Source organism: Tinamus guttatus, unplaced genomic scaffold (assembly GCF_059628265.1).
Source record: "Tinamus guttatus ecotype Peru unplaced genomic scaffold, ASM5962826v1 Tinamus_guttatus_pri_ptg000027l, whole genome shotgun sequence".
NCBI lineage: Eukaryota > Metazoa > Chordata > Aves > Tinamiformes > Tinamidae > Tinamus > Tinamus guttatus.
In genome coordinates, this window is record NW_028288561.1 from 294,607 (window position 1) to 308,835 (window position 14,229).

At 47.7% G+C, this 14,229-nt stretch overlaps 1 protein-coding gene across 1 annotated transcript in view; it reads right to left on the reverse strand.

Annotated features, from left to right (window-relative positions):
- Positions 1-13,684, reverse strand: part of VAPB (VAMP associated protein B and C) — a 30,438-nt gene extending 16,754 nt beyond the window's left edge. The window contains exon 1 of the mRNA XM_088528065.1: positions 13,521-13,684. Coding sequence (XP_088384191.1) covers positions 13,521-13,578 — 58 coding nt within the window. The 5' untranslated portion in view covers positions 13,579-13,684. The remainder of the gene's footprint in view (positions 1-13,520) is intronic.
- Between the last annotated feature and the right edge of the window lie 545 nt (positions 13,685-14,229).

Here is a 14,229-nt window from a genome sequence, read left to right on the forward strand (position 1 = left end):
CGGGTTTTCTCTGGACTTCACACACAGAGACAGCCTTTAAATTCAGTGGAAAATAACTGCGCAGGGGAAGCTGTGAGGCACCGAGTTAAACAAGTGAAGCTATCAGAAAAAATCCAGCAAACGTTTAGGTAAAGACAGTAGCAGATCCTCAAGAGAGCTCCAACTTCACTACAAAAACACAGCCTGAGCGGCCATGGCACGAGGGAGGTGCTGCGCACGAGCCCTGCACACGCAGCAGCAGCCGCACCAGTGCCTTACTACTCCTCTTGCAGGGACAGCTTTCCTGTGGGAAATACCACGTTTTCACTTGGCTGCTCCATGAACGCATGTGGGATGCATGTCCCCCTGCACAAAGCTGCTGTTCTTAATAGCAACAGCAGAATAATGCCGTGTGCAAGGTAATTTCCAAATGGAATTACTTATTGCTAACATAGACCATACTGAAACGTTTGGCAGCAAAACCTTTCAGCAGACTGAAATGATTTATTGTGTGCCTAACTGCCGTTCCTGCTTCTTCTCTGCCTGCTAAACATTAATTTGCTTTTTGATACACTTCCCCAATTACAGGTCTGCAGATCCCAGAACACGCGCCCAGGAAGGCTGACATCTGCTTCCCACAAACTCGTGCCCAGGCTTATTCCTCCCGACACGGCTGTGCAAGCAGTGCGAGCACAGGGGGCTGCGGACACGCAGGATGAGAGGCGGCGGTTTCAGGTGCGTAAGGAGAGAGTAAAGCAGCAGCAGGGCACTACAGTAGTTGGGACATGGCCAGCCGTGCTTGTCAGTCTGACTTTTAAGAGTGCGGCCCGTGGGCTGCCAACTCAGGCCGAAACGAAACCTTGAGAGCCCAGTGCTAAACCCCGAGGGTCAGCCTGCAGCACAAACACAGCCCAGCTCTGCACGGGAGACGCACGTCTGCTTTCCAACAGCTTCCCTTTGCAATAAAAGGCATCAAGACTTCCAGAACCACCTCCAGAGCTACAGCAACATAAAGCACTCTGCACTAGTCCCCAGCACAGAAACAGCTTCATCTTCAACCTTGCTGCAAGCGGATGGACAAGTACAAGCAGCATTTGGATAATTCCTTTACTGCCCAAGACGGGCTGCAAAGAGTAACTGCGGCCAGGCAGGTTGCTGCATCTGGAGAGCACTTGGGTTCAAGCCGACTAAAGGGAAGCTGCACTTGTAAAACAAGGCCCTTATTTCATGAAGTTCAAAACCAAAGAACGTGTTTGTGATCATTTACAGTATTCCTGGAAAAGCAAAGCTGCTATTTCTGCAAACAAAAACACAGTAGGTCTAGGGACAGGATGCTTTCTAAATGACATTTCACACTTAAAAACCACCAAACAACAACAACAAAAACTATTTTTCTCCCCTCTTTTTTAAAGATCATGAGAAAAATGCCACTGGTGTCATCCCAAGGACAAAGTTATGGGAAACTCAGGGGCTGGATGTGCATCATCCGACGTGGGGTTGTCATGGGAGCAAGCTGCCCCTAAGGAAGAACGCAGCAAATTGAATTTGGCGGTGGAAGTTTGTCATGCTCCACAAGGGCCTGACGACTTCTTCCTGCCCGTAAGAATGAAGTCAATTGGCGCTCATGCAAACTGTGGGCATCTCATAATATGCAAACTTGCAAATAATATTTAAAGAAAAAAAATCAGTTGTCTCGTGTTCACACAGGCACAAGCAGAACATATGATGGATTTTCACAAAGCACTTTTCAGCAGGGTGTTTCAAACTACAGCTGTGGCTTTCCACCCAGGGGCTATGCATACAACCCTTCACACTTGAAGATCACAGTATTATCTTAGAATTTGCCATGCTCCATTTCCTATTCAAACACCAGTGCCGTATCAATCTTTCTTATGAGTGTCATTTTGCAGTGTAGTGCATTTATAATATCACAAATCAATTCAGTAATAATACAAAAGCCTGAGAATTAGGTCAAAGGAACATGATGTGAACTCTATTTGCATTTTAAATAAGCTCCATTGCAACAAACAAACAAACAAACAAACACACACACACACACCAATAACAGAAAATAAACAAACCACTGCACATGCTTGTAACTGCAAATCCAGGCTTTTGATGACAGGTCTTGGCTCATCACAGTACTTACTCTAAGTTTTGTATCACTCGCTTCTTACGGTAACCGTGTTAAGCAGCTACATCACTTGTACAGAATCTTAATAAAATTTTTCTCCTCTGAACCAAAGATCCTTCCATCAGCACCACAAATTAAGCAACCCTCACACACACACACTTTGAGTGCAGATACAACTGCTGCAGCCTAGTTCGACACGCAGAAGTTGGCTCAAGTGCTACAAAGCAGAGTGAGGGCAGAGGCTTCAGCAGCAGCTCTCAAACCAAAGCAGTGGAGCCGTCTGCAGCCCCACACATGTGCTTATTACTACTCTATCTTCAGTATTAACTGCTTATATTAGCTGGGCATGTCCTGTGGCCACGTTGGCCTTGCACGGTCTTGCTCTCACCCCCTGCACAGCGTTGTTCAGGCTGCATGGAGGCCAGCACCAGGAGCTGCTTATGCTGAAGGTTAATCCAGTAACAAGAAAGGGTGAGGAGGCGGCGGCAGCAGGGAAGAGTAAAAGCAGAATCAGTCTCCAGGCAGAACAAGCAGCATCAGGAAAATTGCATCCTCCTGCGCTGCAGACCTGTGCCAAACAAAGGCGGCAGGATGTCGCGTGTGGCGGGCTAGGGCTGGCACGGCTAGGCACACACGCTGCAGTCCCACTTCTTGCACTGCTGATGGGTTCGTCCGAAGCCATTAAGGCACATGCCTAACTTGGTTCTTAAACCCAATGTAAATTATCATCTGCTTAAAGCTGGGCATCCCTGAACAATCTGCAGAACTGGTACCTTTCAGAGTAAGGTGCTGCAGCGGCCTTTGATCCAGTCTGAACGTCACTGAAGTGATGTGAAAGCGGCAATCGTTTTCATTAACAAGGCTAAGCTGCCCATGTCATTCCTGGAAGGTTCCAGAGGCACTTCCATCACCTTTCGCAGACCGCAAGTTCTGCGGCCGCACAGCAGCGGCACGCACGGCAGCCAGAGGCGAGGGCCTGGGTGAGGGCAGAAACCCCCAGCCTGGCAGGCAGCTCCTCTCGGCCCGCCGGGACAGCGCGGCGGCACGAACAGCAGGACACAGACCTGCTTCACCAGGGGCTGATCCTGTCCCTGCGCCAGGCGAAAGGCATTAGTCACCTGACACAGTAACCAGCCACAGAGCAGTAACCAAAGAGCCTTCCATAGGCGGAGATTAGGAGAGGGGAAACTTGAATTGTTCTGCAGCTTCTCTCAAGAGCCCAAATGCACTCGCTGGCAGGATGTGACCTGGTCCACGCAGCTCCTGGAAGTGCCGGGTTTGCTGTGCGAGTGTCTCCAAGAGTGGAAGTGCGAGAGGTGAATGTGATGCTCCCACCACACACCTCATGGCGATGCCTCAGGCTCCCTCTCCCACCACACACCTCATGGCGATGCCTCAGGCTCCCTCTCCCACCACACACCTCATGGCGATGCCTCAGGCTCCCTCTCCCACCACACACCTCATGGCGGCTCCTGGCCACGGGGCATGGAAGTGCCTCCCGGCAGCTCTGTTGGCCTCCGGCCCTGGCAGGGCCCTCAGCCCGCTCTGGCGCACATGAACTCACCGCAGGGCCCGAGGCAGCGATACCATCTCCAGCGAAACGCCCCGAAGCTCAGGCACGGCTGCAGCTGAACGTTTCGGACTCTCTCCTCACAGCCCTCCTTACCACCGCACCTCCACGGCGTCTCCATTTCTCCACGGGGCTTCTGACAGTACCTGAAGTCTCCTGAAATTACTACTTTGCTCCCATAATTTTCTCCCACTTCATTGTTGTGGGACTGTCAGTAGGGAGATAGTTGAAATAGAAACACTGGTGGTAAAACTGAAAATTTTCAAGAGGGTTCAGTGATGGGTGTGCAACTCGACTGACTTTATGCTCCTTTTGGAATCAGATGCAACTTGATGACCTTTAAAAATAAACAGTGAAATGAGAAAAGCTGAAATGTCAAGCAAGACATCCTGAGCTTCCAGCCAGGTGCCTGGGAATCAAGAACACCCAAAAATCCAATCAAATTCTCCCACCATCTTACTCGTCTTTAGACAAATCACTTAAGGGCTTGATCTTCTGCTATTAAAAGCCCTAAGAGTTGACAGTGACTCCAAAACAGAAGCAGGTTTGGACCCTTACAGTTTCTCTCTCTGTGAAGTCAGGAGAATACTTATCTAATTACAGAGAATCTTGTGCAGATTAATGTTTTAAAAAGCACTGTATGCCAAGTTCTAATCATCATCATCATCTGGCTCTGGAGACATTTATAATTAAGTGAACATCAGCAACTTTTTAAATCCAAGTAGTTCACGACTGAAAAACAAGAAGTGCCTGTGTTGCATAAACATCTTATTTCACAAGAAACTTATTGAAATGATCCAATGATCCCAAATTTGGAAATTATTTTTTAAGAAAAAATTAGGCAACTTTCAATCCTTCTGTAATCCATTCATAACCCTTTCATTCTCAGCCCAGATTTTGAAAGGAAGCACCTATAAAACTGCCTTGCAGCAGTTTCTCTATTTCTTTACTCTTACCATGACTGTCTCATGGCAAAGAGCTCTTGAAGAAAAGAAGGGAGGGAAAAGGCCATTTTCAGTTTTGCTATGCCAAGCAGCATAAATATTGATGAAAAATGTTACAAAAAATTAAAATGTCATCCAAATCGCTCCCTGTGCATTAGTTTTTGCTGAGAAATGTATTTTTAAGCTACCTAATTGTTAAAATAACCCAAGGCAAGTAAAAAAAAAAAAAAAAAAAAAAAGAACATGGAAAAAAACAAACATATTACATGTGCCGGATGCCAAGCTTGGAGCAGGGTTGACAGTCTGTAAATTATCCCATTTGGATGGATTAATCAGTGTCCTCCCCTGGCCTATTCTGACACAACCTATTTTTGCCAGAGCATGTGTTATATGCTTAATTGAGGGGAGGGAGGGGGGAGAAGAAGAAAAACACAAATAAGAGACTGAAGACTATCTTCAGAATCTCAATTAGATTATAATGTTTGTCACCTTCTATATCTCCAGAAGATCATTAACTGTTTTACTTCACAGTTTTTGAGAACTGTGAGGCCACACATAAGCTTGCCAAGAGAAATGGAAGAACATGCCCTTCAAATATTTTTTCTCCAAGAGTAATTTGTTTGTGCTGCTTCTCCAGAATTTTATTGCATGCAAAGATTACTGACTGATATTGTGTGCTTTCACTGCTTACAAGGAGAAATACTATTAGATATTATCAGATTTATTTCTGCATACAACCGAATAAGCAAGAGGCTGATAGCAGAACTGACTACCTTTGAGAGGCTGTTTACCTCTGGGTCACTAGTGCTTTCACACCCTTTACATTGCTCATTCCATGCACAAATATGATCTACACCACCTCTCTTCAGGTATGAAGAAGACTCAGAAAATAGTGGCGTGCTTTATTTTGGTAGTGGAATAGCTATTACGGTGCCGTGGTGATCAAAAGAGAAGCAGGAGCGACACCCGCCCATTCTGCGCAGCCAGCAGCCTCCTCCGGGCAGCTCAGCCACCTGATGTGCAGAATTCCCTGCCAAGAGTGCTCAGAGTGCAGGCAAAAAGATGCTTGAAGAGGAAAAACAAGGAAAAAAAAAAAAGTTTTCTGGAGCATTTTCCTGGCAGAGGCATCGTGATTTCACTTCCCCCCCGCCCACCTCCTGAACAACACTTTTCCTAATGCTTCTTGCAAAGTAATTTTCCCAAGCTTAATTTAATCACTAATCTCCATTTTGGATGCATATTAAGATGGTAGGGAAGGTGCATCTTAGCTACTTCAATTTATGCTCACATATATTCTTCAAATAGACAAATCTGACACGCAGCTTAAATGGCATCTGTGCAAATATTTTAAGTGCAGTACTATGCATAAATTGCAAATATCGGAATAAACAAGCAATATCATAGTTCTGGAGAAGGACAATGAATAGCTGCTTTTCTAGCGGTTAAAAAACAAACAAACAGAGTAAATAAAAACTAAGATATTAATAGATTTACAAATAAACAGGAATCTCAAATTTAGCGAGACATTTCTTTGGAAGAGCTTGAAAACCAGCCCATTAACTGTGCTTTTAGAATCAAAGAAATAAAGTCCAAACAACTCTCAAATTAGAAACTTAGTCAGAAGCAATGGGAGAACCTAAAATAAAAGGGTAAAATACTTGACAGCTTATGCTGTTTGGCATAAAACTAAGTACAAATGTGATGTTGCATCCTCCAAGCCAAGCTCCCATAAATAAAATCTGCTTCACTGTACGAGTGACAAAACAAAATTACAGAGCTCGGAGTGCCTGGAACCCAGTACACTGGTCATCAGAACCACAAACACCAGCGTGGACAGGGTAACAACAGCAGCTATGTAATAGGAAACAATAACAAAAAAATCTCACTCTGCCTAGTGAAAATGAACACATCCTTTGCAGGAAGGCCAGAAGAAAGGAAGGATTACAAAAATAGAGGAAATTGCACAGGCAAACATTTAAAGAAAGATGCAAAATACATTGGTAAGCAAAGCATCACGAGAAGCAAGAACTTCAAATATGAACAGGGTAAAGGTGATAGTGCAAATATAAAAACACACATTGGAGAGCAGTCATGGGTAAAATGAAAAAAAACGCACTTTTTGAAGAATTACACAGTCATTTGATTTGCCTTCTACAAGCATGAATTAAGTCTTCAAACATGTTTGCAAAAACCCAAATTTGGCTCCATAGAGAGTCCCACACCTACACCATCACCATTTTATAATTTGCGTTGCAAGTAACTGGATCAGCAGGCAAACCTCCCCCTTCTCAGTTTTTTCCACCCCTCGTTGTGGAAACCAACCAAGAAAACAGGATTAAATTTAGACCAATGAAATCTTTAATCCATAGCACGATGGTAGGAGGCACTTCGTTTGCAGCCGAGAGAACCAGACACTAAAGGAATTTAGTAAAGAGATTATTTTCATAAAGTATTTATAATAAGGTGGGATAAAGTACTGCAGGCAGCAGCAAGACCCAGTTTTGGAGGCCAGAAGAACTACAGAGGGGGTAGATAACTTTCAGTTGTAACAGTTATAATACAGGAGGACAGACTCAGTCAACCGAGCCTGGGCTGTCTTGCTAGTGTAAACAGCCAGACCCTCCCATCCACGTGCATTTTAATCCTATGTTGAATTAAACACGGAAAGGGCCATTTGCTTTGTGCACATCTGCAACAGCAGCAGAGCCACGGCAGCTGCCCCAGACGGAGGGCACAACCTGCCCAGCTGGCCAGGTCTCCAAACTCACCAGCACTCTGGGCACATAGGAAAATACCCTGTGTGCCTCCTGCAGAGCAGTCGCTTCCACCTCAGTCTACAACAGCAACGGTATCAGGGATGTATATATTAAACAAACACTGGGTCAAAGGCCTTCTGGGAGGCTTGGCTGGAGCCTGGCCCTTACTTTAAATAAACTGGTGGGTAAATCCTGGCATCCAGACACACAAGAGGCTGCTTTTCTGCCCTGGTTATCACGTGGGCAGGCAGCAAACAGAGGCCTCAGTGCTTCCTACTGCAGGAACGGTCACTGCGGCGCTGGACTCGCTCACCGGAGAGAGATGGAAGCAGGAGAGCGCTCTGAATCTAAGCAGATTCTCCCTTAAACCAACAAGGATTTACTTGGAGAGAGGCACGGCTTCTGGCAGCACGATGGCAGCAGGAGGGATCAGGCTCCCTCCAGAAACAAGGATGAAATTTCAGGCTGAAACGACAGCTGTTACCACAAGCAAAACTGTTACAAACATCATCAATAAAACGCTCAAAGCCAACCAACTGCACCAACAGAAAAAGTGAAAAGGCTGTTATTGCACCGACTAGGAGTTGCTTTCGATAATTATTAATTGCTGCCAGCAGGGAGCAAACACAAGACAAATATGGTAACAAGATAGTAAAAAAAATGAGTGTGACTAAGACGTGGGCAGAATTAGCCAGGGTCATTTGACTCCTCCATTGTCGCCAGCCAGGCGAAAAGCTGCATTTGGAGGCACTCTAAAAGCAAGGGAGACACGAAGCCTCAGGTCACCCGGCTTTCTACAGAAATTATACTGCAATATGGAGAATTTGCTCATTTGGCACAAAATTCGTTTGAAGCAGTATCTGCCAGAGGTGGATGCATACAATAAATTAAGCTTATTTTAAAAACAAGATTAAAAAAAAGGGGATAAACATTTTTTTAATGGTTCATAGCTGTAAGCTGCCCCAAGGTCACCCAGTTGGATCATTCACTGTGTTTCCAGGTGAGTTTCACAACAGACCCAACAACCCCCTCAACGCACTGCCTTGCTTGCTACAATCCAGGCCCCATGATGAATGTGGGGCAATTTAGCAAAATTCAGCCTGCCATTTACATAAGAAAAGGCATCGCATGGGCACTGTTATTAAACTTTTAATTTATAAAATCTGTGGAGAAAGGGGCAGGGGGGAAGCAACAATTCGAGTTCCAGTGAGAAGAGACCAGCAGAATCTCCTACTCTGCAAGTTTGTGCTGCATCCCGCGGGTGACAACAACGCACAGGGCACGCAGGAACAGCCTGCAGCGACCATTTATTGCTCAGGATCTGTGCAAACCCGTGACCGCTCCTTACCTGTGTCACTGCTCTGACAGGACGGACACATCCCCTGAGCTCAAGGCAGCCACCTTGTACCTTACACTTCCGTATTCATTTTCATGAACAGTCTGTTCCCAGATAAATTTTCTGGAGGTGAACAGAGGACAGATCCCATCACCTGAATCAGATAGGCATTCTGATGAACTTTAAATACTAATCACAGAAAACTGGTGACTTTTTTGCACATTATTGTAATGGTTTCATAGCTCAAACTGAACAAGTTTTCCAGCTTTAAACACCTATTAAAAGAGAGGTTAAGATTTTTTTTCTATTAAAAAAATCACCTAGCTGAAAATTGGCACACAGACTTGAGACAGCATCTCAAGAAGCTGCACAATCTGGACGTATGTGCCCCATACAGTAAGCGCAAACGGTCGATTGCTTTAAAAATACAAAATCCCACAAAACTAAGAGAAGCAGCTACCTCCCAACGACAGCTGCTCATGCTGATCTTATCACTGCATTAGGACCTTCCTCGAAATAGCAATACTTTGATCCCATTAATGCTCATTACTCCAGCTGCAGTTCTTAGACTCTTTGCAGCACAAAATGCTCCTGTAACCCAGGAACGACATTTGCTGAAGCCATCAAATGGACTGTGAGATTTTGGGAATGATCTCAGGAAGCCTGAACATGTTTACTAGATTGAACTGAAAAAGCGGACAGATCTCCGGGACTGCCTCACACACCTCAAGCAACAGCCGTCCGACTGTAACCACGGATCCACCTGCTCAAAGCCTCAGATTTGTGCTGCCCACACACCTGCAACCCCCCAATGCAGCTGTTGGTATCTACAGTGCAGCTATAGCACCTATGGCAGCTATAGCACCTATAGTGTACAGGACAACACAGGCTACAGAAAGTGATGAGGCAATTACAAAGATTACGGTAATGGTGCACTGAAATTAGGATAATTCAGTGAGATGTAGCAAGTCATAATGGGTACTTACTAGTTAGAATAAGCTATTGATTTTACTTAGGTTGCAAGAATAGCTAGTATGAGAAGAGCTTTACGTGTAACCAGTAAAGGTTGTGCTTGATATTTGGATTACATGTTTGGATTTGTATAGAGTTAGAAAACCTGCCTGGTATTTAGTATTATCTTCTCTTGCTTTTCCAAGTGCCAACTTGATATCTAATTCAGGCATGCAGAGAGATGTGGAGTCCTGAATATTCTGAATATTTGAGCTACCGACGGGCAGACAACAATGGAAAGCAGAGACTGGTCCATTTTGTAGAACAGTGAAGGGCCAGTAGCCCTCAAAGTGCAAAGTGCAAAGAAATCCTAGTACTGACTGCCATGCTGCTGCGAATATCAAAAGGGCTCTAGCAGTTTAAAGGAAGCAGCACATACATTTTCAGCTTAAAACAAACAAAAACAGAAAACACACATTAATTAAACTTACTAGGCACGTTTTCAGAAATTTTTATATGTAATTTCTCCATTCTGAAACACGGTCTGTTCTAGTGACAGCAGCTAGAAATCTCTATTTATCCACAGAACAGATTGAGCCCAGAAAGTCAAATCCCTCTGAATAACTCCAGGCATTACCTACAGCCCTTGACAGGGAAGGAGAGGTAATTATACTGTTTAGTTTCAATGTCTTATCAAGTCTGTAACCTCTCCCTGAGACCTGACAACAGCAGATCAGTAGAGGCAAATTCTAATACTCAAAGATAACTGCTGGATTAGAAAGACCTGGTTAAAATCAAACCTTAGCATCAGATACAGGAGGTTTTGTGTTGCTGTAGCGCGATGCACAGACCTGACTGCAGTTCGGAGTCCTACCTGAGCACCTTGAGCTCCCTCACTTGGGCCTGGTACCCACCTGGCCCAGCAGCCCGGGTGCCGCCGGCGTGCGGGGCTCTGGCCAGCGTCTCGCGCACCGCGTGCGGATACAGACGTGCTCAGGCCAACACCTTCGGGACGCAGCTCTGATGCACCCAGGAGGAGCATCTGAGCCACGGACAGGCGATAGCTTGGAAATAACGTTGCCAGGCCTCAAGCCAACTCTCCAGTAATACTGTTAGGAAAGGAAAGCACTGGCTTCCTGGCTTTCTATTTCGTCCCTTTTCAGAAAGCAAAGTTCCACATATACACAGGTGGGAAAATCACCCGCTGGAAATAGCACTTTAATTGGCAGAAACGTGCTCCGTTTTGTGAGGAACTCGCCCTGCATCTGACAGTACTGCTCTTTGCCACTTGGGGAGCACCGCAGGCGAGTGCTGAGTCATAAGTCCAGCCTAACCTGTAGCAAACCTCTGAAACCAGAGCCGAGCCCTAGCTGGGCCTAGGCCCCGGGCACGCAGAGACCCGGCTGCACGGACGCCCTCCGCCAGAAACCTCATCCGTGAGGAACACAAGAGCAGCGCCAGCGTCCAAGAACCAGGCAGGCTCTGGAATGGCCGATTCTGATAATTTCATTTGCTGGTATTAGACAAATGCTCCCCACGCCAGCCGGGCACACTACCCTCTGCTGGGGCTGCCATTAACCCCCTACCCACATGCATTTAGAACCACGGGCCACGATTACACAGGCACCCACAGCTCTAAATCACCTATTTCCTATTTTTCAAGGGCTTGACTTTATAGCCTAATTCCTGACAGATTGCTGGATGTCACCTCCTAGATTTATTAAAAAAGAAAAAGAGAGAGGATGCAAGTGTTGTCATGTCATAAAAGCAATGGTCTTTTTTGCATCCATTGCTAATAAAAGCAGAACATCAGGCCCGCAGCTCACCCCTCTCCCACCTAGGCTGCAAGGCCACATGGATTGACAGAAGCAGGAAGCCCTTGGCAAGGAGAAAGCTCCGATTTCACATGGCCTCGGAGCCCCGTGAAGGACAGGGCGCCCGCGGCCGCGTCCCGGCCAGGCGGGAGGGATCCCCGCGTCCTGCGGGCGCAGCTCGCGCTCCCGTCCGTCCCGGAGCTCGTGCGGAGGACACGGAGGGAGGCAGCAAAGGCAGCCCCTGCCAGTGCTCGGCTGAATAAACCTGCCTGCAGAACTCCATTTTTATTGCAAGCGTAAGTCGCAATCGCAGCGTTGTGAAACAGAGCCCAAATGAATGTTAAAGATTTGCTGCAAGCCAAGGGGGTGCAAAAGCGTCTTAATAAAGATCTCCAAATCCTTTATAAGGCAAAATACGGGTTAAGAGGGAGACGGCTGCCATGATGTATGGGGTATATGGTAGGAGAAATCCTCATGGCAGTATCTTGATCCCTGCTTGATGCACTCTTCAACGTCATGCCCCTCCCTAAATACAATATTTACGAGACACACAATGCAGCATAACAAGGTTAGAGCTAGGTACTTGTCTGCTTTCCCGACACATCTGTCTGCCTTTTGACGTAGAATTGTAACGGATTTCCAGCATTTGCAAAACCGTCTCAATCCTATCTCGCTGACATTGCTTCCCCAAAATAAGCATCACATCCTCTGGCAGCCACCAGGGAGGAGGCACAACCAGGAGGTGCTCAGCTGCACCACCAACACCTTGGCCTCTCCACCAGCCTGGGCAAAGCGACGCTTTGGAGATACCTGCAACTGTTCACAAAGGTAAGGAAGTCACTACTGCCACATTACCGGGCAACATGTCATCACAAACCCCGTAAGGGAAGGATTGCTTGGAGCAGGATTTACTGTGGGAACTTCAGGTTTACTCATTACTTCAAATGGGCCTTTCCTGAACAAAGGAGAGGGGCCAGCAGAGAGTTTATGGCTGAAGCACATGAAGGCACAGCATTAAGTCTTGTGGAGCATTAATATTTAAACACACTTTTAAATTAAGCCATTTAATAGCTGCAATTAGTCAAGAAACTTTCTACCATGCAAGAAAGGTATGTTCCTGGTTAAAGGCGTGACAAAAGAAAACCATAGAGTCAGTTGATTTAACTTTTGGTGATTCACAACTGTTTAGCCCAGCACCTCAAGGCCAAGCAGTTACCGTTATTTCAACAAAAAACACAGACTAGTTAGTTTACATCACATCATCACTAAACGTGATGAAGGAAAAATAAAAAAGAAATAGCAACAAAAAGAAATCCGACATCCAGACCCTGTTGCATTGCATTAGCAACGCGGTGCCAACCAAAACCCCACTTTCTGCCCATGAGGGTTGGGATTTACTTGTCTGGTGAAAGCACCCGAACAAGAGCTGCTTATTCAGAACAAGAGCCGATTTCCATCCAACCATATTTAATATTAAGAATATTAAAACAACGCTTTCACCCTGTGTGTTTGACACCGCTGCCATAACAACATGCAAATACTCCGGCTCGTGACAAGAGGTGCATCCACGCCTCGCTTTTTTGTTCTCCCGAGTAAGGCCTCGTTATAAGATTATTCCTGCTATATTTCCTAGTAGCAACAGATAAGAAACCCCCTCATTCAATTAAAAAAAAAGTATTAGATGCATTTCTTTTTTTAAAAAAAAGTATTGCTTTACCAGCCGCTGGTGAATAACCCGCTATTTTTAAACGTTCTCGCATTTGCAGATACCCGTCCGAGGGTGTAAAGCCCCCGTGGCCGCGGCCTCGCCCCGCGCTCCCCCTCGTCCCGCAGCGTCGGGTTTCGGCGGCGCCGCGGGCACCTGCGCAGGGCGGCCCCGCCGCTGAAGGACATCTTGGCGGCGGGCGCCCAGCCGCGGCCCCCGGAAAATGGCTGCCGCTGGAGCGCGGCCCCGAGCGGGCCGAGCCGAGCCGAGCCGAGCCGAGCGCCGGGCCGAACCGGGCCCGCGGCGGGGAGCGGCGGCGGCCGCCTCGTACCTTTGAATTTGAGCTCGTGCTGCGGTTCGAGGCTGAGGACCTGCTCCGCTTTCGCCATGTTCCTCCTCCTCCTCCTCGGCGGTGGCGGCACCAGGCGGAGAGAGGAAGGGCCGGGAGGGAGGGGAAGGAAGGAAGGGAGGGCAGGAGGGAGGGGAGGAAGGAAGGACGGCAGGCGGGGGGCGCCCGGCCGCCTTCGTCACCCCCCGCCGAGCGGCCGCGGCGCGGGCGGGCAGAGGCTGCGGAGCGGCGGCGGCTGCGGCGGGCGGGGCGGCTGCGCCTGACGTCGCCGCGGGTGCGGGGCGCAGCGGGGCCCGCCCTGCGCCGCCGGGAAAGGCGGGAGCGGCCCGCGCGGCGCGGCGGGGAGCGGCCTGCGGGGATGGCGGCCGCGCTGCTCCCCGGCGCCCCGGGCCGGGCGGCGCCTCCGCGGCAGGAGCTGCGGGGCGGCCGGGCCCCAGGCCCCGCTCTGCGCCTCAGCCCCCGAACCGAGCCGAGCTCCCGCCCGCGCCTCGCGCCTCGGCGGCCGTCAGCACCAACGGGGGAAGCCAGCGTGGGGTTAACGGCAAAACGCACTGCGTCCCTGCGTGTTTATGTAACAATACGAGCAGCTAACGCAAAAGCTCCAGCAGAAGCAACCAAGAACAACTCAGGTTATTTGCAGAATCTCCTAGTTCTCGGGGTGCTTTTCTTTGTCCCTTTTTTTTTTTTTTTT